The 20,400-nt window shown below is 37.8% G+C and overlaps 1 protein-coding gene across 1 annotated transcript in view; it reads left to right on the plus strand.

Annotated features, from left to right (window-relative positions):
• The window catches only part of INSC (INSC spindle orientation adaptor protein), a gene marked incomplete at both ends in the record, with an annotated part of 93,992 nt that overhangs the window by 23,108 nt on the left and 50,484 nt on the right, over positions 1-20,400 (plus strand). The window contains 5 exons of the mRNA XM_080618840.1: positions 6,283-6,628; positions 7,128-7,180; positions 8,789-8,912; positions 11,420-11,533; positions 18,570-18,695. Of these exons, the coding sequence (XP_080474966.1) occupies positions 6,283-6,628; positions 7,128-7,180; positions 8,789-8,912; positions 11,420-11,533; positions 18,570-18,695 (763 nt within the window). The remainder of the gene's footprint in view (positions 1-6,282; positions 6,629-7,127; positions 7,181-8,788; positions 8,913-11,419; positions 11,534-18,569; positions 18,696-20,400) is intronic.

A 20,400-nucleotide genomic window follows, 5' to 3' on the forward strand; every position in this document is an offset into this window, starting at 1 on the left:
ACCAAAAATGAAGAGAAATACTGGTAATGAACTCTGAATACAATATGCCCCTGTAAAGATTTCTTGCAGATTAAAGTAAGTTTTACTTATTGTAAAAAATGGGAGGTAAGTCTCCAGGATGAAATTTGCCCACTGTGTGATGTATGCAGAAATGACTGTCCAAGGAAAAACGGTTTGAGCATCTTTTGAAGCAATATACTTTTAACGTGCTGTTGGTCTGAGCCAGTGACACCAAATGATGTTGTCAAAACGCAATTTTTAAAAGACTCTGTGTTTTTTGGCGGGTGCACTAGAATCCAGAGTATTCAAATTTCTAGTTACACAAATTCAGTTGAGCGCTCTTGAAAACTTCATCAAATATTTTACAACCTCAATTAAAATAAGATGACTTTGAAAAAATGCTGGAGACTTTCTGTTGAATTTTTATTTTGCACTGAATTATTTTTATTACTGTTTTACACGAAATGCTGCTTTTATAGTGTAGAGTCTAGATAAATTGCTTTTTTTGTCAATATGCCATGACATACTAAATTCAGAAATTCTAACTGGTGGGGAGTTATCAGCTATATACATCAAGATCTGCCAGTTACCCAGCTACTGTTGCTCAATTAAACAGAACTGTGAAAAATCACACCAGTGACGTCCCTTACACTTAAACCAATCTTGCTTAATGTATTTAATGATCTGAAAAATAGTTGTAATAGCAGGATGACAACACTTCCTGCTAATGCAAAACTGTTCAGGTTAATTTAAAATAATGTGCAAACACAAAAAGTCTTATAATACTTAGTCACTGAAATGTAAAATGTTGGAAGAAACTGTATTTTAATGAATGTAAAGTACTGCATATGAGGAGGGGAAGGGAACTAAAGAAAAACCTCTCATCTGACATAGAATAGTGAACTTTAAATAATGTATTATCACTCATGAGAGATTCTGAAATAAAAATAAGTAGATTTTCTGGAAGGTTAAAAAAGAAACAGCTGTCTGTATACACTTAAGCAAAACAAAATTAATTTAGGAAATTGTTGGAAAATAGTGATCATGCAGAAAATGTCATTCCAATGTAGAAATCTGTAATTTACCTGAATTTTGGATATTGTGTGCATTTCTTGCCATCACATCTTAAGGTATAGGAAGACTGGAAAAGACTTTTTGAAAAGGTGGGGAGAGTAAGTGGATGACTGGAAGAGTAGAATCATTTCTGTATGGCGACAGATTAAATAGACTGAGTTTCTCTACCTTGGAAGCAAGATAACCAAGAGAACACAAAAAATAAAATGAATTACACAGAGGGTGAATATGCAACTACCATTTAGGTATCTCTTGGCATACAAGAAATAAAAGGCTTGTGTCAATATCTCCAGGCAGCAAGTTTAACACAAACATTAAGAAACACTTTTTCATACAAAAAAATGTGAGACACTGCAACTAGATGTAAGAGATGAAAGTTTAACTGAGTTCTAAAAGGGTTTAATGGCTACTTTTGTTTCATGGATTGTAAAAACATCCTGCTCAGACACAACTTCTGGCTTCGGAAGTTCCTAAACCACTAATTGCCAGAAGATGGGAAAGGGAAGTTTCTCAGCTCTTGCCATGCCTCTTGTAATCTTTCCTTATGCATCTCCTAATGGCTGTGTTGGGAGCAAGATAATAGACTAGACACTTTTTTTTTTATCTGACCCATTATGGCTGTTTTTATTTGTAAGCATAGATGGTTTTATTTTTTTTCAGTAATGGGAGACAAAATAGAAATTTTCATCTTGTTTGTGGAGTTCCATAAATGCTGTCTGGAATATGATTCTTAATAGCTAATTAGGAATGATCACACTTTTTGCTTTCCTTAATTTGTAAAAAATTTACCTACAAACTCATCTGTTGAATGCTTAGGAAGGTTTTATCTAAATAAAAGAAGATGTGTATAAAAATGAATAGTTTTTGTATTTTACATGATATATGTGTATTTTAAAGAATAATGTGTCAGAAAAGCTGACTTAGTGAGTGGGGGGACTTTCCTATAGTTATTCTGTCTGAAAAGAGGTGAATTGTGTTATATTTGCCATTGTTGTGCCTTAAGGAATACTAAGTTTAAATGACAGAACAGCCTGAATTCTACAGTTGTACTTCTTCCCATTAGCAGGAACAGACGAAAACAAGGCGAGTTTCTCTTGCTTGCACTTAATTTTATTTCTTCTTCACCTTTCAACTCCAATTCCTTGGAATCCTTTTATTATCAATCCACCTTTCACTAGAGAAAGAGATACTAAGGTTTTGCAGTATTTCATGTTGTACTAAGGACACTTGCTAGAAATTAAGACAGTTTTTCAGCTGGTGAAAACTCAGAAAAAAAGATTTTATTAATTGTAGATCAGAAATATGAAATTCTTGCTGAGTAAAGTGCCCCTTTTGGAAGTGTGTATGCAAATATTACATTTGCTAGCCATGCTTGCATTTATAAATTCCACAGAAACTTTTTTAGACCTATAAAAACCAACATCTACTATGCCATGGAGACTTGCAGTGATACTTTGAACTCTTGGCCTCCTGCTTTGCTTTATTGCCATGAATGATGTTGCATTGAGAGGGGATATAATGAGCCTAGTGGGGGACAGATATTGATAAAGTCAGTCATTACCATTGCAACCATGGTTAATTTCAGCAACAGTAATTGATAATACTTTAAGCTTTTGCATTAAGTTAAGGAAAATTTAAAGAATTTGGATATACATGATGTATTTTTAATAATAACTTGTCTTTTCCCCTTAGCTCTATGTAAATGTCCCTTAGTTTTATTCACATATTTACATATATACTTATGTCTACTGTTGATGCTAAAAGTTTGGGGTTTTTTTTGTATGCATTTATTTACCAGAGGAACTGGTCTCCTGGGAGGGTTTGGGAGTGGAAATGTAAACTGAAAATATCTGGGCTTACTGTTAAATCTGAAAAAAAAAAAAAAAAAATAAAAGGATGGGTGATTTCTGGAGACAACAGACAGTTCCTGTTCTGTGGTTGGTTTGGAAGCAAGGGTCAGATGGGATCCCTTGGCAGAGGTGGCGCTCCTTCCTTGGGGAGCTCCCTTCTCCAAAGAGAAACAGAGGTCCGTTGGTAGGTGTGATAGGAGAGGGTCAAAATACAAGAAGGGGAGCCTACATTTTGTGCAGATCTTCTGAGAGACTGCAGGAGGCAGCAATGGGCCAGGCAGGCATTAGAGGGAGCAAATGTCCAGAGAGTCAAAGGGATCAGGGTGCTGCCACTACGAGATTCCCTGAGCTAAATTAAAGTAGAAACCATAGTGTGTCTGCAAAGACAAGGTAGATAGATAAGGATAAATGCAGTTGCGTAAACTCTGTCTGACCTAGGATCTTAAACCTGACCTTTCTATACCATTAGATACAACATTAATAACACTAGTCATGTTTAATAAAACCTGGTTCTGCATGTATCACAGTATCACAGGATGCTAGAGATTGGAAGGGACCTCAAAAGATCATCTAGTCCAATCCCTCTGCCGGAGCAGGAATACCTAGATGAGGTTACACAGGAATGTGTCCAGGTGGGTTTGGAATGTCTCCAGAGAAGGAGACTCCACAACCCCCTGGGCAGCCTGTTCCAGTGTTCCGTCACCCTCACTGAGAAGAAGTTTCTTCTCAAGTTTAAGTGGAACCTCTTGTGTTCCAGTTTGTACCCATTACCCCTTGTCCTATCATTGTTTGCCACTGAGAAGAGCCTGGCTCCATCCTCGTGGCACTCCCCCTTCATATATTTATATACACTAATAAGGTCACCCCTCAGTCTCCTCTTCTCCAAACTATAGAGACCCAGCTCCCTCAGGCTTTCCTCATAAGGGAGATGCTCCACTCCCTTAATCATCTTAGTTGCCCTGCGCTGGACTCTCTCCAGCAGGTCCCTGTCCTTCTTGAACTGAGGGGCCCAGAACTGGACACAATATTCCAGATGCGGTCTCACCAGGGCAGAGTAGAGGGGAAGGAGGACCTCTCTTGACCTACTAACCACCCCCCTTCTAATACACCCCAGGATGCCATTGGCCTTCTTGGCCACAAGGGCACAGTGTTGGCTCATGGTCATCCTGCTGTCCACTAGGACCCCCAGGTCCCTCTCCCCTACACTGCTCTCTAACAGGTCGTTCCCCAACCTATACTGGAACCTGGGCTTGTTCCTGCCCAGATGCAGGACTCTACACTTTCCCTTGTTATATTTCATCAAGTTACTCCCTGCCCAACTCTCCAGCCTGTCCAGGTCTCGCTGGATGGCAGCACAGCCTTCTGGCGTGTCAGCCACTCCTCCCAGTTTAGTGTCATCAGCAAACTTGCTGATAGTACACTCAATTCCCTCATCTAAATCATTGATGAATATATTAAATAATACTGGTCCCAGTACTGACCCTTGAGGCACTCCACTAGATACAGGCCTACAATTAGACTCCGCCCCATAGACTACAACTCTCTGGCTTCTGTCCTTCAGCCAGTTTGCAGTCCACCTCACTACCTGATCATCCAGACCACACTTCCTCAGTTTAGCTATGAGGACGCTGTGGGAGACTGTGTCAAATGCTTTGCTGAAGTCAAGGTAGACCACATCCACTGCTCTGCCATCATCCATCCACTGTGTTATTTCCTCATAAAAGGCTATGAGGTTGGTCAAGCATGACTTCCCCTTGGTAAAGCCACATTGACTGCCCCTCATAACCCTCTTATCCTTGACATGCCTTAAGATGGCTCCAAGGATAAGGTGTTCCATCACTTTCCCAGGGATGGAGGTGAGGCTGACCGGTCTATAGTTACACGGGTCCTCCTTCTTGCCCTTTTTGAAGACTGGAGTGACATTTGCTTTCCTCCACTCCTCAGGCACCTCTCCCGTTTTCCAAGACTTGGTAATGATGATGGAGAGTGGTCTAGCAATGACTTCCACCAGTTCCCTCAGCACCCGCGGGTGCATCCCATCTGGACCCATGGATTTATGGATGTCTAGATTGCTCAACTGGTCTCTAACCCATTCCTCATCGACTAAGGCAAACTGCTTCGTTGACCTGACTTCATCTTAGGTCTCAGGAGTACAGGGCTCTTCAGGACTGCCTCCGGCAGAGTAGACAGAGACAAAGAAGGCATTCAATAACTCTGCCATCTCTGTATCTTCTGTCACCAGGGCACCCATCCCAATCACCAGTGGGCCTACCTTGCCTCTGGTGTTAGTTTTATCAGCCATGTATTTGAAAAAGCTCTTTCTGCTGTCGTTGACCCCTCTCACCAGATTTAATTCTAAGGAGGCCTTAGCCATCCTAGCTGCCTTCCTACATCCTCTAGCAGCAGCCTTATATTCCTCCCAAGTGGCCAGCCCCTCCAAAGTGTGTATACTTGGGTTGATAATTCAGTTGATTTTTTTATTAGGATCTGGGCATCTCACTATAAGAAAAAAATCTGTGCAACTCTACCTCAAGGCTCTGGGGAACTCGGGATTCCTCACAAAGTTGAGCTCAGAACAGCTCAGTACAGCTGCTCTTGGGTACCACTTTTTATTATCTGGAGGGTACAAAATGCAAGTCCATTGCCCCTGTGTCAAAATATACTCATTAAGGGTTTTTTCAGCCTCACTGGTTCACATCATATTTGCTGCAGAGCGAAATGTACGTTTTGGAAGTCAGATGGGCAAATTGTTCAGAGAGCAGTGAAAAATAAGTGGGAAGGTAAAGGACTAGGTCAGAAAGTAAAATGCAGCTGAGGTTTAAGGGATTATGATAAGGCAGAAACAGATATTGCTGCTGACTGTAGCATTCACTGTCTTGGTTTGGCTGTGTCAGTGTGGGTGGAAGGGCTATGGAGAGATGCTGCAAGGTAAAACTTTCTCTGTTGTGCATAATAGGCAAAGTATAAAAAAACCTGACAGCACAGTCCCATACATAACTATCAGCCATACCTATAGCTTTGCTCACTCATCATCATATCAAACTCTGTATGTACAAGAAACATTTCCCCTTGAAGTGCAGTCTAAACTTCTGTTTACTTATCTCTAATCTCTATGGATTTTCACAAGTGATTTTTTAGCAGAATATGTGGTGTAAGGGTGATAAGAAAATCAAAACTTGTGTTTGGCATAGAAAACTAAGTATGTTGCTGTGTTACAACAGGCAAATTATTTGATTAATTAACTGTCTTTTGTCAATCATTTGCAATCTGGTAGGATGCAACTTTATGGTATTGCTGGTAGTTATTTTAAGGTTATTTTGTTTTACCTTGTTCTTCCTTCTCTTTCTCTGCCTTCTAGCATACACTTAATTCAGGTGGACTCCGTTCAGAGATGGATGGAGGATTTGAAGTTGATGACAGACTGTGAATGCATGTGTATTCTCCAGTCCAAGCCAATCAGCATTGAGAAGGATGAACAAAATGAACTTATGCTTTCCTCGCAATATAGTACATGTGATAACTTGCAGCTGCTATTGAAAAGAGCTTGGATCATAAGCACAGAGCTGACCAGGATTTCTCAAAAGCTGGAGAAAAATAGATGGCAAAGAGTCCACAGCATGACAGTGAGAGTCAACTGCCATGTGCGTTCAATGATAAATGAATACAATACGTTCACCAGGAATTCTTCAGAAGAAATGCACCAGGTAGGATGCCTTACCTGATGTCATGTTTGTCCTGTGTATTATTTATTTATTTATTTACTTACTTACAATAACTAAAACTTACTTTAATCTACAAGAAATCTTTACATACTAATATTGGTCCTGTGTTTAAGAATTTCTAATCTCTTTTCAGCAATGGAAACACTCTTAACTCATTTTGGATCCTATAGGCCTGATTCTGAATATTAATAATGTTGAAAAAAGTTTTGGTTTTGAGGACTACTGGACTAAAGTAATTAGAGCCCCATCTGTTAGTTTCTTTGCATTTACTATGTAGAAAATACTATTTTTTTTTTCTTTTTGTTAATTTCACTTTTATCTCTATTTGTTTTATTCAGAAAAGTAGAAAAAGGATGTCTATATATGAAATATTTTCCTGGAGGGTTTTCATCTAACTGTCATAAACAAGCATCAATTATTTACAAAGCAATTGTATTTATGGATATTGCTTTAAAATCACTTTGTCTTTCTCTCTCTGCAGTTTGAAAAACTTTTATTAGACAAGTGTTCAGAATTTACAGCATTCACAGAAAGGTAATATAAACTTTCTAGTTCAAATATTAATTTTGTTATATTGTAGGACTTCTAATGAGAAATACAAATCCACTAACACCCTCACATGTTTGAACTAGACTGCTGAAGCTGTGAAAGGCTTTTTAAATGGTAGCCTTTTGTTGGTGAAGTGAGTTACTTTTATCTAAACTGCATCCTAATGAAAGATGGGATGTGCTGTTGCACAAAGAATCTGGCATAGACACAGAGCTGCGTGCAAGTGCATTTTTTCAGGGCTTTTAGACATCAGAGAATGTCTGGCTCTAATGATTTCAGTGACAAAGTTCCCTTGAAGTTCTGTGGAGCCAAGATTTCAGATGGTGTATAAGCTTATATTGCAAGACTATCATAGTGCATATTCCCATATGCACATATGCATGTATTAGTAAATCAAACAGAAATACATGCACATTCCTTTAAATTGGAGTTGTAGGTTTACTCAGCTCTGTGCACTCCAGAATGCCAAGACTGGAAAATAAGAATCTCTTTATAATCCTTCTAATGATATTTACTCTGCCTAACATAAGTTATCCTGTTTCCTCCAACACAGTTCAGTCTTTTTTGATTTACTTTAAACACTGTGCAAGTCATTCTGCTTGGGGGATCATCAGGGGGAGACATACCATGTAATTATCAGGAAAGAACATTTTTTGAGCATTACTACTTTTTGCCAAACCCACGCAGAGCAGATGTTACTTTTATATACTACAATAAGACACACTGATTTAATAAGAGCTCTGATCTTTAGTATTTGCCCCATATCAGGCCTCTCCCTCCTTGTCTGTTTGACAAAAAGTTCGTATAGATGGGTGAAAGACAGGTAAAGCTTAAAAATGAATCTACTGTGTAGGTGGAGAACCTGATCAAACCGTATCTTCTGTTATAGTGACCTGTCTGGGTGGAATATGTTTTGACAATTCAAATGAATGCATTTCTGTGAGGAAGTGCAAGTTATTTCATTTGAATTGTATAGTTTCCTATCTTTATCTCATTTGGTTACAGCCAAGTATCACTGGTTACAAAATAGTTATACTAACACTATAAAGCTGCTGTATGTAATCTTTCCGCATAGAAGGACAAATTTGACTTTTGAGTATGCTGTTTATATTTAAATGGACTTTGCTTACCTGGACACACATCCATTTTGAGTCCTTAGCCTGCTATGTTAAACTATGGCAAAGAAGTAAAAAAATGAAAATTATTGAAAACACTTCTATCATCATGAAAAATGGATATATACAGCTTCAGTTGAAATGCAGGTATCATCGAGTGGCTGTAACTATTAGCATAGGTGGAGAATAGCAGAATTACACGAGTATAAACACACAGCATCTGTGGCAAAATTTGGCCTGCAGTCTGTGAAATAAATCATGACCTCAAAATTATTCATTCATATCCACTGTTGTCTTTGGTATACTTGCTATTTATAGACAAAGATTTGATTGAAGTCTGGTGTAATATCACAAAGACAGTGTCCTCATGAATAGTTGAATTCTCATTATATCCTGATTATTAACACAGAGCTCAGCTTGATAAAACAATAGTTGTCTGTTGCATCTTTTTGCCTTCATCCATTTCCTTTCTTTTCAGGTGCATACAAACTGAAGATGAACAGATACTGAAGTCCATCAAGTCTTGTATTAATGAAACGCTCACTACTGTTGCTCAGTATTTTGGCCATTTGATAGAGCTGTTGTTAACACATGAGGCACAGGTTAGCTTTTAGTAAAAAAAAATTAAAATTTTAAAAAAGTATTTAAAAAGTGTCACATCTCGAGAGGAAAGCATCCATTAAGACCAGGATCAGAATTATAGCTCTCAATTTTCAGCAAACTTAACAGTAATGCAAATAGCTTACAAAGAGATTTAGGTGTTTGTATTCTCAGATTCTCCAATAACCTCAAATCCCAAACAAAGTGATCATGTGGTTTATTGTTATTTTTCCTGATGTGTTGCCTTTAATGCAAGGCATCTAATTTTCTGGACAATGTCTTGTTAATAAGACCTTTGGACAAACTTTCACTTCTTCCCGTACAAACACTACTTTTTTATAGGAATCTTGAAAAAAAATCTCTCCTTCTCTTACTGATTCTCATTAAAAGCCTAACTTCTTAGTAGATGTACACATAGCAAGTATATATATACTTCCACAGCACATGTTTTAACTAGTGCATGCCTTATATCACTACTTCCTAGAGCCTAAGTGTTGTATACAGGTTTTGTGTATAACCTTCTGGAAAACAGTGCTGTATCATTGCAGTCATGATGTGTAGTTTCTGGTGGTGATTTAAGTATGTAAATACGCTGAGTAATTAAACTACAAATGCATGAAATGTTGTCCATTTGACCATTCTTGAAATAGTAGCAACTTGCAAGTTTGACTAATCTACAGTCTTACACTGGTTTCTTTCTTGAGATCTCGTTAGAAATCCCTTTGCAACCTCTAATCTTGCTCAAATAAACCCCCCAAAGTAACTATGCTCAATTTCTCCGTATTTTAGAACTGATGCTATGCTGAAATTTTATGTTGTTTCTGTAGAAAAAGAGGAAATAGGAGTCTTAGCAAAGAGGAAATAGTTAAATAATATTCACTGTGATGATAAACTAAAATTAATGCATGATACTGCTTAAATTCTAACATACCTTGATGCATTAAGATAGCAAAATGTTGTGGTTCTTTAAAACAGTCCTTGTAGTTTTAAAAGGCTATTACTAAAAGGTGAGAACCTCCAGCATGCACTTGCAGAATTACAGTCAAACTAACAAGCTACTTATTAATGCTTCTGGTTAGGATTCATGAGAACTACATGAAATGCCACGTATGAGTTGAAGTGTGTATATAGTTTTACATATTCCATACCAGTGAGTAGGTTGTGGTTGTTTTGATGCTTAGGCTTTTTAATCTGAAAAGCAGTTCTTCATTGCTAACATTTCTGTCTTTTTCACTTTGGCACCTACTGGTACACCTGAAATTACTCTGCATCATCTCATGCGTATTTGTGTGGCAGAAGACTTAAATTAGAGGTCATTAATGAAAACATTTTGAAGAACAGTTTTCTGAGCCATTCAGTCAAGCTGCATGCCTACATGCTAAGAAGCATGTGTCTGCGGGTAGTTTGCTGCTCTGGAACAGACTTGATGCCTGCATGACAGGCCAGAACTCTCAACTTCAATTTGGTACTCAAGAGCTTTTTTTTTCTGAATTGGTGTGTCAGGATTCCATTCAGGAAAGGTTCATATCGACATGTGAATTGATAAGTTATGTCTTTTATGGAACATTTTTCTAATACTAAAGTTGGAAGAATACAGCCTCTAAAGGAGAAGGTAATTGAAATTTGTATAAATAACAGTGTAACATATGGGACACTTCCTTGCACTTCTTTCAAAATTGGATTAAACATAAAGACATTTACCTTCTTTCTCCTAGTAAATATTATAAATTCTTCCTCTAATGACTGTATGTACTCTCAGAAATAGAAAAATCAAATAAGCTTCATATTCTTGACAGCTGTGCTTTCCTGTGAAGTTGCAATGGCACACATTACAAAAGCAAGATAACTATTTATAAATATAAAAATATTTAACTTATTTCATACATTGGAAAAATAAACTATATTCCTCTGAGACTTCCCTATATTTGTCAATGACATTTTCTGTGTAGAGTGAGAATAGTGATGAACCCAGAGCCTTAGAAAGTACTGTTAGAAAGAATATAGCAATATTCCTTACAAATAAGGTGGAATTCTTGTATCACTTTGTGATACACTTAGAATCATAGAAGAATAGAATAGTTAGGGTTGGAAAGGACCTTAAGATCATCTAGTTCCAGCTCCCCTTCTACACTAAGAAAATTCGTTGCCTTCTGCAAATTTTAGTTCAATCCGAAGACATACCCAATAATAATTTACTTAAGTAGCTGAAGAGTTCTTTATTAAATGTTCTCACACACACCCCTATTTTCTTACTCTATTCATATTTATTTTTAAATATCACTATTTTTAGTTATATCAATTCAAATGCAATGCTAAAATGCATTACAGTGTTATCAGTCTGACTCCTGCCCATAGGGTTTGTTTTTTTTTCCTTTTTCCTTTCTCTGGGTGAGAAGCAAGATGATATGGTCTAAAGGAACTACACTTTCTGCTACATCTTACCTTTAAATATAACATTAATTGTTTTTGCTAGAAGTAAATAATGTTTATTTAATCTTCTGTCACACAGAACCTGCTGAGACAAATAGAATTGTCAGATAGTATGTACATCACTGCATCGGCCATTAGTACTTTATTCAGCCTTACCCAAGAAGGTGCTCATCTGTGCCGTATCATAGCTAAGGTAAGGGGATATATGGACTAATCAGAAGTAAACTAGTAATACAAGTGAGTTATTCTACTTAACATAGTAGTGTTTGTGAGTTTTGTAATTTACAATACAAGATGAAATTCTGTATTTCAGGAGACAAATAATCCAGGTAAAAGAACAAAATTTACTCTGAGAAACCTTTTTTTCCTTTGCTGCTTTTGCAAAGTTTACTCTACTGAGTTTATTACGATGATTGTCCTACTAGATTAAAAAAATAAAAGGGCTGCAACTTCCTAAATCTTTAATAAAACTCAATGCCTGTGTAAGCAACTGCAGCAGGATGGTGAACTTCAACATACTTCTGGACATTGAATTAACTGTGGTTATCTTTGTGCCACCTGAGGTATCTTTGGGCATTTTTTTGTCTTCCTGACAGTACTTTTTAAATTCCAGCCACATAAGCGGAGAAAACTACAATTGGCCATGCATATGGCTGACTACACAGAGAAAGAGCAAGTCCTCTTCAGCTGTGTGTACAGAGAAGGTTAGAGATATTATTAAAGATGTACTTTTAGAAATACTTGGTATCCATTAGTTTTCTTTTACAGAGAGACCTCATTGCAGTTACTTCCAGCAATGTGTGTGTTCTCGTTTACGGAGTAGTTGATTCTAACTTTTGGTATAAATGAATAATTCATGCCAGGATCAATGATAGTGGCAATCCCTGCAGTGTTTGCACCTTTGGGGACAGTTGGATCTTGAAAAAGTGAGAAAGGCAGGGCACTAGGTGAGGTCGAGGACAGGATAATCACCACTGCAATGTATATAGAAAGAAGAAAGCCTCTTTTCCTGAACTTCTGCTTTTGGAATAGTGTGCCAGTCCCTTGTCCTGATCAGAGATGAGTTCGAACAGCTGCATTTAATTTTATTTCTGATTTGCCTTTAGGTGAATATTTGCACTGTAAAGGGTATCACTCTGTTTTGAAAGCTGTGAACGAGGTAGATTCAGAAATGTGTAGTGGATCCTGGTGACAACATGAGAGGTTTAATTTTTTCTAAATTGGTATTTGAGCTCCACTCAGTGGTATTCGAAAACAGCTGAAATATTGAGTATTGAGGAAGTGCAGAACTAACAAATTGAGGAAAATTGGTCATAGGCTTTTTATCATTGTGTGACTTCTGCAGCAGTTTCATTTAGCAGAAGTGAGGTCTGACCTTCCATAAATCACTAAATTAATTTACTACTGAAACCTGGATGTGTGGCAGATTTACAAGTGGTGAAATGCATCCCCTTAAGCAAAGAACCTTAAGTGGTGTTTGGTTGCCAAATTACAGTAGTGATTGCACCACCTGTCCTCTGTCTGTTTCCTCAGTGAAATACATTTGTCCCAACTCATCATCATCTTTCATCCTCTGTATTGCCCTAGTTACCTGCTTCAGTGACCAAGGTGGCTGAGGTCTTTTAACAGACCAGAATTTTGAATTCTGATTACTAGGGTAATCAGCTATGACAGTGAAACTACAGGGTGATGGAAGAGGAGAAGTCTGGAGCTGCCCCACTCATTAAGAGCGTGAGAATAGGTTCAAATTTTGCAAAGATCACAAAACCTCCCACAGGTACAGAAGTTCCCTTCAGAGTTGTTATTTTATCTTTGGTAAAATCTAGCCAGAGAGGCAGAATATTCATTTACAGTAAATGCAAAACTCAACAAATCTCTTCATGTAACCTTGAGGTCCTACAATGATGTCTTTGATAATGCATGGTCTTGTGGATCACTGTTGTTAGCTTTTTTCCTGTCCCATGTTATAAATTACAGCTCTAAACCACACAAAAATCTCAGACTTGCAAAAAAAGAACCATGATAATACTGTAAAGCTACAATATCATAGGAACTGGTTTCTCACTTTACATTTTGGTAAGGGGTTCTCTCCTCCCTTCTCATTTCCTGCTAGTATTTTAACAAAATTAAAAAGGCTTATAAGACTTCCCTTATGCTGAAGGGTTATTTATAATTTTATTCCACCTGGAGACATTCTCTTTTCTCCTTTTTCTTCTTCTGTAAAAGTCATGTTGCTGACTCACCCTGGCAGCCAGCTAGTTGTTCTCATGAGCTGTCAGAACTATGAAGACTAAGTTCTCTAACACAAATGAATAGTAGCAATGGTGAGATAAGAAATGAAGGGAGAAAGCCTAAATAATAATACTAATAAAAAGGGTGAATTCTGAACTAGTAGAATAACCAATGTGGAGCTGTGAGTTTTGAACCCAAGTATGTGGTGTTTGTCTGCAAGCAACTACATTGGTGGCAGCATAATGAAAACTCCACCAGTTTAGATAATTTTAAAAGCAAAAAGAGAATATGAGAAAAGAACCAAATAGAGCATTTGTTGCAACTACTGGGGAAAAGTTTTAGGCTTCTGTCTGCAGTTCAGTATCCTACACTTGGTATCAAATACTGCTAAAATACTTCTCTGTTAAGGCTTACAACACATACTTTAGCATCACCCAATGTGACTAAGTTGCTGTATCATTTTCTCGGGTAGCATTGCAGGGATTTATTCACAAAAATATTTTTTATTTCATTATATCTATTAGGTTTCGATCCTAGGATCTTTCATATTAATTAATATAATTATAAATTAGTCTTGGATGTTAAAACCCTACCTTCATTTTCTGAGGGCATAAGAAGATACTAAAAACCAGAAATCATAATTTTTTTAGTAGACTTGAACAGTTGTTGAAAATTAGCATGACTTGATGTAGACTAGTTCTAAATTGATTTCTCTTCATAACAACCAGAAGAGACAGTAAAAATCAGTTCCAGAGTTACAATAAGTAAACACTGGGACATAGAGTGATAAAGAAAAAAAGTCTTTGTAAAAAAATCCATTTTACAGATGACAGAGTCTAATTTTGAACTGGATGCTACAATAATAGCCTCCTAAAGGAGGCAAAAATGAAGATAACGATGATAATCATGCCTGCTTATTGCAACCTTCTTTGGAGAATATTTGACTATTTGAGTAGCATATGGATGTGCAGGAGATCACTTCCTATGAGAAGCTTCTAATATATTTTAGCATTCTTTTATGTCACTTCCTTTTCTAGAAAACAGTTACTATGAAGATTTCATTGGAGATCATCTTTCAAGCTTATTATAAGTATTGTCCTCCATCATGAAGAAAGGCTTGATGAGAATTTATTGTACTTTGAATCATTTCAGATTAAAACTGAAAAATATTATGGTTTAGAGTTGGATGCCTTTTCTCCCACCTCTCTTTCAGATATTGCTTCACAGAGTATGTGAAGCCTGTCCCAGATGAAACTTGAATTACAGCAAGAGCTGTAAATCTGTCATTTGGTCAAAACTTGGAAATGCCAGATATTCTATAAAGGATAAATAAAAGCATGCTTAGACACCTTGATAGCTTTTGGAAAGGGACAAGTTAATCTCCAAAGCAAGCAAAGCTAAGTGCTTTTATGTTTTTTTGTCTGATTGATACTGTTTACCCATTTGACCAATTCATGTAGCCCTGTCAGATGGAATAGTTTTGTCATCATTGCAGAAAATACAGGGGACAAATCTTGAAAAAGGTGAATAAATCCTGAGGAATGCAGAGATCCCAGTGAGGGGAGTGTTTTTGACAAGCCAGAGAATCAAAGTTGGTATTTTCTCCATATTCCATACTTAGCTGTCTAGGTTCGTTGCTCATGATCGGTATTTTACAGCTTGGTAATGGCACACAGGGCACAAAATAGAAAGTTTAGATCTACTACTGACAAACGCAGTAATAAATCACTTCCTGTCCATCAGAGGCAAAAGCAGAGCATCATTTGTCATACAGAAAGCTTGAAGCAAATGTGCCAACATCACTTGAGCATTACTAGTGTTGTCCATTAACTTATGCTTATTACTACCAAAGCAGAGTATTGGATAATCTCTGATTCCATTGATCTGTGGGCACTTTCAAACTGAGAATAAATAAATAAAATCTCCAGTAATTTTAGATTTGGAGACAACACTTTAATAGCCGATTTTCTCTGTTTTTCAAAGATAATTACTGCTTGGGTGAAATATCAATATTCTTTTGTGGAAATAAAAAACAACAATTTTTTTTTTTTTTTTTTTTTTTTTTTTTTTTTTTTTTTTTAGTGTACTGTCTCTTTTATTTTAAAGGCTGAGAAATGTCTTTCTGTGGTAGGCTATATATAGCAGTATAGAGATACATGTGCACTTCTTACAGTTCCAGAAATAAATTCTACTCTGAGAAAACCTCAGTAAGCCTACTGCTTTCACCGATGTCATAGAAATTGCATGTACATGTGCAAAGACATAATATAAAAATTCTATCTTAAAAATATATTGAAGTATTAATTTTGTCTAATTCTAATTTTCATATAAATTGTCATAACTTTTTGTTAAACTAAACAGATTACTGTGCTTGCTCTATTATTCTTTATGATATTGTTGTACAAAAAAGTAGTAGAATTCTGAAAAGTGAATGGAATCGAAATTGCAGTCCAGAGGTTTTATATTGGTATGTTCTATTGAGTTTTCAAATATAGAATCATAGAATAGTTAGGGTTGCAAAAGACCTTAAGATCATCTAGTTCCAACCCCCCTGACATGGGCAGGGACACCCCACAATAAACCATGTCAGCCAAGGCTTCATCCAACCTGGCCTTGAACACCACCAGGGATGGAGCATTCACAGCTTCCCTGGGCAACCCATTCCAGTGCCTCACCACCCTCACAGTAAAGAATTCCTTCCTTATATCCAACCTAAACTTCCCCTGGTTAAGTTTGAACCCGTTACCCCTTGTCCTGTCACTACAGTCCCTGATGAATAGTCCCTCCCCAGCATCCCTATAGCCCCCCTTCAGATACTGGAAGGCTGCTATGAGGTCTCCATGCAGCCTTCTCTTCTCCAGGCTGAACAGCCCCAACTTTCTCAGCCTATCTTCATACAGGAGGTGCTCCAGTCCCCTGATCATTCTCGTGGCCCTCCTCTGAACTCGTTCCAACAGTTCCATGTCCTTTTTATGTTGAGGACACCAGAACTGCAGACAATACTCCAAGTGAGGTCTCACAAGGGCAAAGTAGAGGGGCAGGATCACCTCCTTCAACCTGCTGGTCACGCTCCTCTTGATGCAGCCCAAGATACGGTTGGCTTTCTGGGCTGTGAGCGCACACTGAAGCTGGCTCATGTTCATTTTCTCATCGACCGACACCCCCAAGTCCTTCTCCACAGGACTGCTCTGAATCTCTTCTCTGCCCAACCTGTAGCTGTGCCTGGGATTGCTCCAACCCAGGTGTAGGACCTTGCACTTGACATGGTTAAACTTCATAAGGCTGGCATCAGCCCACCTCACAAGTGTGTCGAGGTCCCTCTGGATGGCATCCCTTCCCTCCGGCATATCAACCGAACCACACAGCTTGGTGTCATCGGCAAACTTGCTGAGGGTGCACTCAATCCCACTGTCCATGTCACTGACAAAGATGTTGAACAAGATCGGTCCCAACACCAATCCCTGAGGGACACCACTCGTTATCGGTCTCCAGCTGGACATCGAGCCATTGACTACAACTCTTTGCGTGCAGCCATCCAGCCAGTTCTTTATCCACCGAGTGGTCCACCCATCAAATTGATATCTCTCCAATTTAGAGACAAGGATGTTGTGTGGGACAGTGTCGAACACTTTGCACAAATCCAGGTAGATGACGTCAGCTGCTCTGCCCCTGTCCATCAGTTTCGTAGCCCCATCATAGAAGGCCACCCAATTGGTCAGGCAGGATTTCCCCTTAGTGAAGCCATGCTGGCTGTCACCAAGCACCTCCTTGTTTTTCACGTGCCTTAGCATTTCTTCCAGGAGAATCTGCTCCAAGATTTTGCCAGGCACAGAGGTGAGACTGACTGGTCTGTAATTCCCGGGTCATCCATTTTCCCCTTCTTGAAAATGGGGGTTATATTTCCCTTTTTCTGGTCATCAGGAACTTCACCTGACTGCCATGATTTTTCAAATATGATGGCCAGTGGCTTAGCAATATCACAAATGATTGAGCAGAAAAAGATTATTTCTGTGAATCTGAAAAATACTTTTATAGAGGCTAATGAAACAGACTTAAAAAGAAGGGTATATATTACACTTGGTCCATGAGTTCAACTTTTTAATCTACTACTCTCATCCTAATATTTTAGTCTGAGATCTTTCATCTATCATTAATTTTTTTAAATTCTTTCCTCTTCATTATATATCTGCTCTTACATAATATAAGGCATCTATAGTCTACCTGATGGCATAACATTCTGAAATGAACAACAATAAAAAACCCAATCAAATAGCACACGAAGTGCTTATATTGTATGTATGTAATGATATCTCCATTTATTGTGAACTTTGCTAACATATATGTTTACAGCCCATGTTGGAAATGATTAAGGACATCTACTTTATGGATGTATATATACTCAAGTCTTTGTCCTGATTGTCGTAGTTAAATAAAAAAGTTTAAGAGTCCAAATTCTATGTGTTACAGTGTGAAGATATAGATTGTAACTGTATAGTACTGTATAGGAACACCTATATTGACCTTATTTTCAGTACCTCTTCAACCATATGAACTTCTCTTTCATATTTTATCATTACGTAAATATTGTATGCAGTTCAGAAATGTAGAGGAATATGAAATATATGCTAACAAAAATCTGTTTTAAACTGATAGCATATGGTTGTAATATCACTTAAGTGTCATTTTAATGACTGCTTATTGATAATTCTTTGTAATTTTTGCATGAATGTCAAGTTTACTTTAATTGTGTTTGTAATTGGTAAAAGTCAATCGTTTAAGCACATGTCCCACTGAGGCTATATTACTTTTTCATTGCTTAGTGTATAAGCATTAATCAACTTGAGTTCTCTGTGTGAGCTTAACATCCTCTTTGTTGGTGCTGTAATGATAGCTAATTTGGATAAATTACTAAAGGAATCTGCTCCCCGTCCCCATCTTGTTTTAATACCAGAGAAATACTCAGTGCTGCTTTTCAGATTTTTTTTTTTCCTCTGCAGGAAGGAGGTGTAGTTGCTCTTTTTAAGATTTGTCGCCAGGATTGTTTCAGGTGCCTTTATCCCCAGACGTTGAGAACACTGGCATCTGTTTGCTGTGTAGAGGAAGGGATGCACCAGCTGGAAAAGGTAGGCACTTTGGAATTCTTTGCTGACTGCATCATAAAACAGAGAAGTCCTGTCTTTAATCAGTTCTAGGAATTGGTAGCTTGGTGGTGTTTGATACTGTGTTCCACACTGTTCAGTTTTTCTGTGCTGAACCATCTTCAGTCTTTACAAAATTAGTGTCAGTAATGGCATTATCCTAATCAGTTTCTTGCACAATTAAGCTCTCTAAGTGGGGATAATCTTCATAAAACAGGTAAACATGTTAGTGACTACACCAAAGTGCTTTTTTTTTTTTTCTTTTTTTTTCTTTTTTTGTTTTAAAGAAACTCCAATATTTTAAATAAACCTTAAAAGACAGAAAATATTTTATACCTCTTTAAATCCTTTTCTGATGCTCAAGTAGGGCACCTGCTTGTGGAATTGCAGTGATTTGCCAGAGTTGTAATTGCACAGAAAAAGCTAAAATGGCTACAGCAGTTAGCCAATAGAAAAATGTCTGCTAATTAACAGCAAGTCTCAGAAAAGCTAATTGTAACTGAGTGTCCTGGTTTAGCAGTAGCAATCAGTTTTTCTCCTTCTTAGTAGCTGGTGCAGTGCTGTGGTTTTGACTTTCGGCCTGGGAATAATACTGATAAAGCCGATGTTTTCAGTTGCTGGTCAGAATGTTTACCCTGACCAAGGACTTTGTGAGTCTCATGTTCTGCCAGGGAGGAGGGGAAGCTGGGAGGAAGCAGAGATGGGACACCTGACCCAAGCTAGCCAAAGAGGTATTCCATACCGCAGCACGTCATGGCCAGGATGTAACGGAGAGTTCCCTTAAGGGCTGGAACGCTGTGGGGTGGGGGCGAGATACTGGTTGGTGAGTGGTTGTATTCTCTTCCCTTGTTATTTCCTTTATCATTATTATTATTGGTGGTAGCAGTAGTGATTTGTGTTATACCTTAGTTACTAAATTGTTCTTATCTCAAGCTGTGGGAGTTGCATTCTTTCGATTCTCCTCCCCATCCCTCCAGGAGCGGAGGGAAGAAAGGTGGGGGGGAAGTAGACTGTGTGGTTCTAATTTACGGCCTGGGCTTAAAGCACCACGACACTGGGACAGCAAACATCAAAGTATTATCCAGATAAAATTATATCATCTTCTTAGGCCCCATTCCTTTCTCACTTTTGCCATACTGCTGTGTTTTGGAAAATGAACACTTCTGGTCACTATATCATGATCTAATCCTTTGTATTCATAAAACAGTCATCTTCTACAGCTGAGTAATGGCCTCTTCAAGTTAATGATAAATGATTTCGCTGCCACTTTACATTGAAGTATTTTGTAATTTACTGTCCAGAATTCAAGCAAACCGTGACACAACATCTGCAGCAAAAAAGCAAGTCTCTGAGCTTACAATAAATGAAGATGACTTAAATTTTTTTTGACATAATGCTGGTTCAGACTGACACCAGAATCAGTCTAAAAGGATCTTTCATTATGTTCATTATAATAGTGGAATGAAGAGTTAGAAGTGGAAAAGATTTATTCAACTCACCTGGTCCAATTCCTGGCAGCATCAATATGCATTTAATGTGGCCCATATCAAAGCTGACAAAACAGGAGTCATAGAAAAAGTGATAACTGTCAAGCTCACGTGTAATTGATTTACTTTAATGTTGGTCACGAGTAAAATTGCTCATGGTACACTTTGTCACAATCAGGATTGGATTAGGGTTTAAAGGATTT

Source organism: Psittacula echo, assembly GCF_963264785.1.
Source record: "Psittacula echo genome assembly, chromosome: 5".
NCBI classification, from domain to species: Eukaryota; Metazoa; Chordata; class Aves; order Psittaciformes; family Psittacidae; genus Psittacula; species Psittacula echo.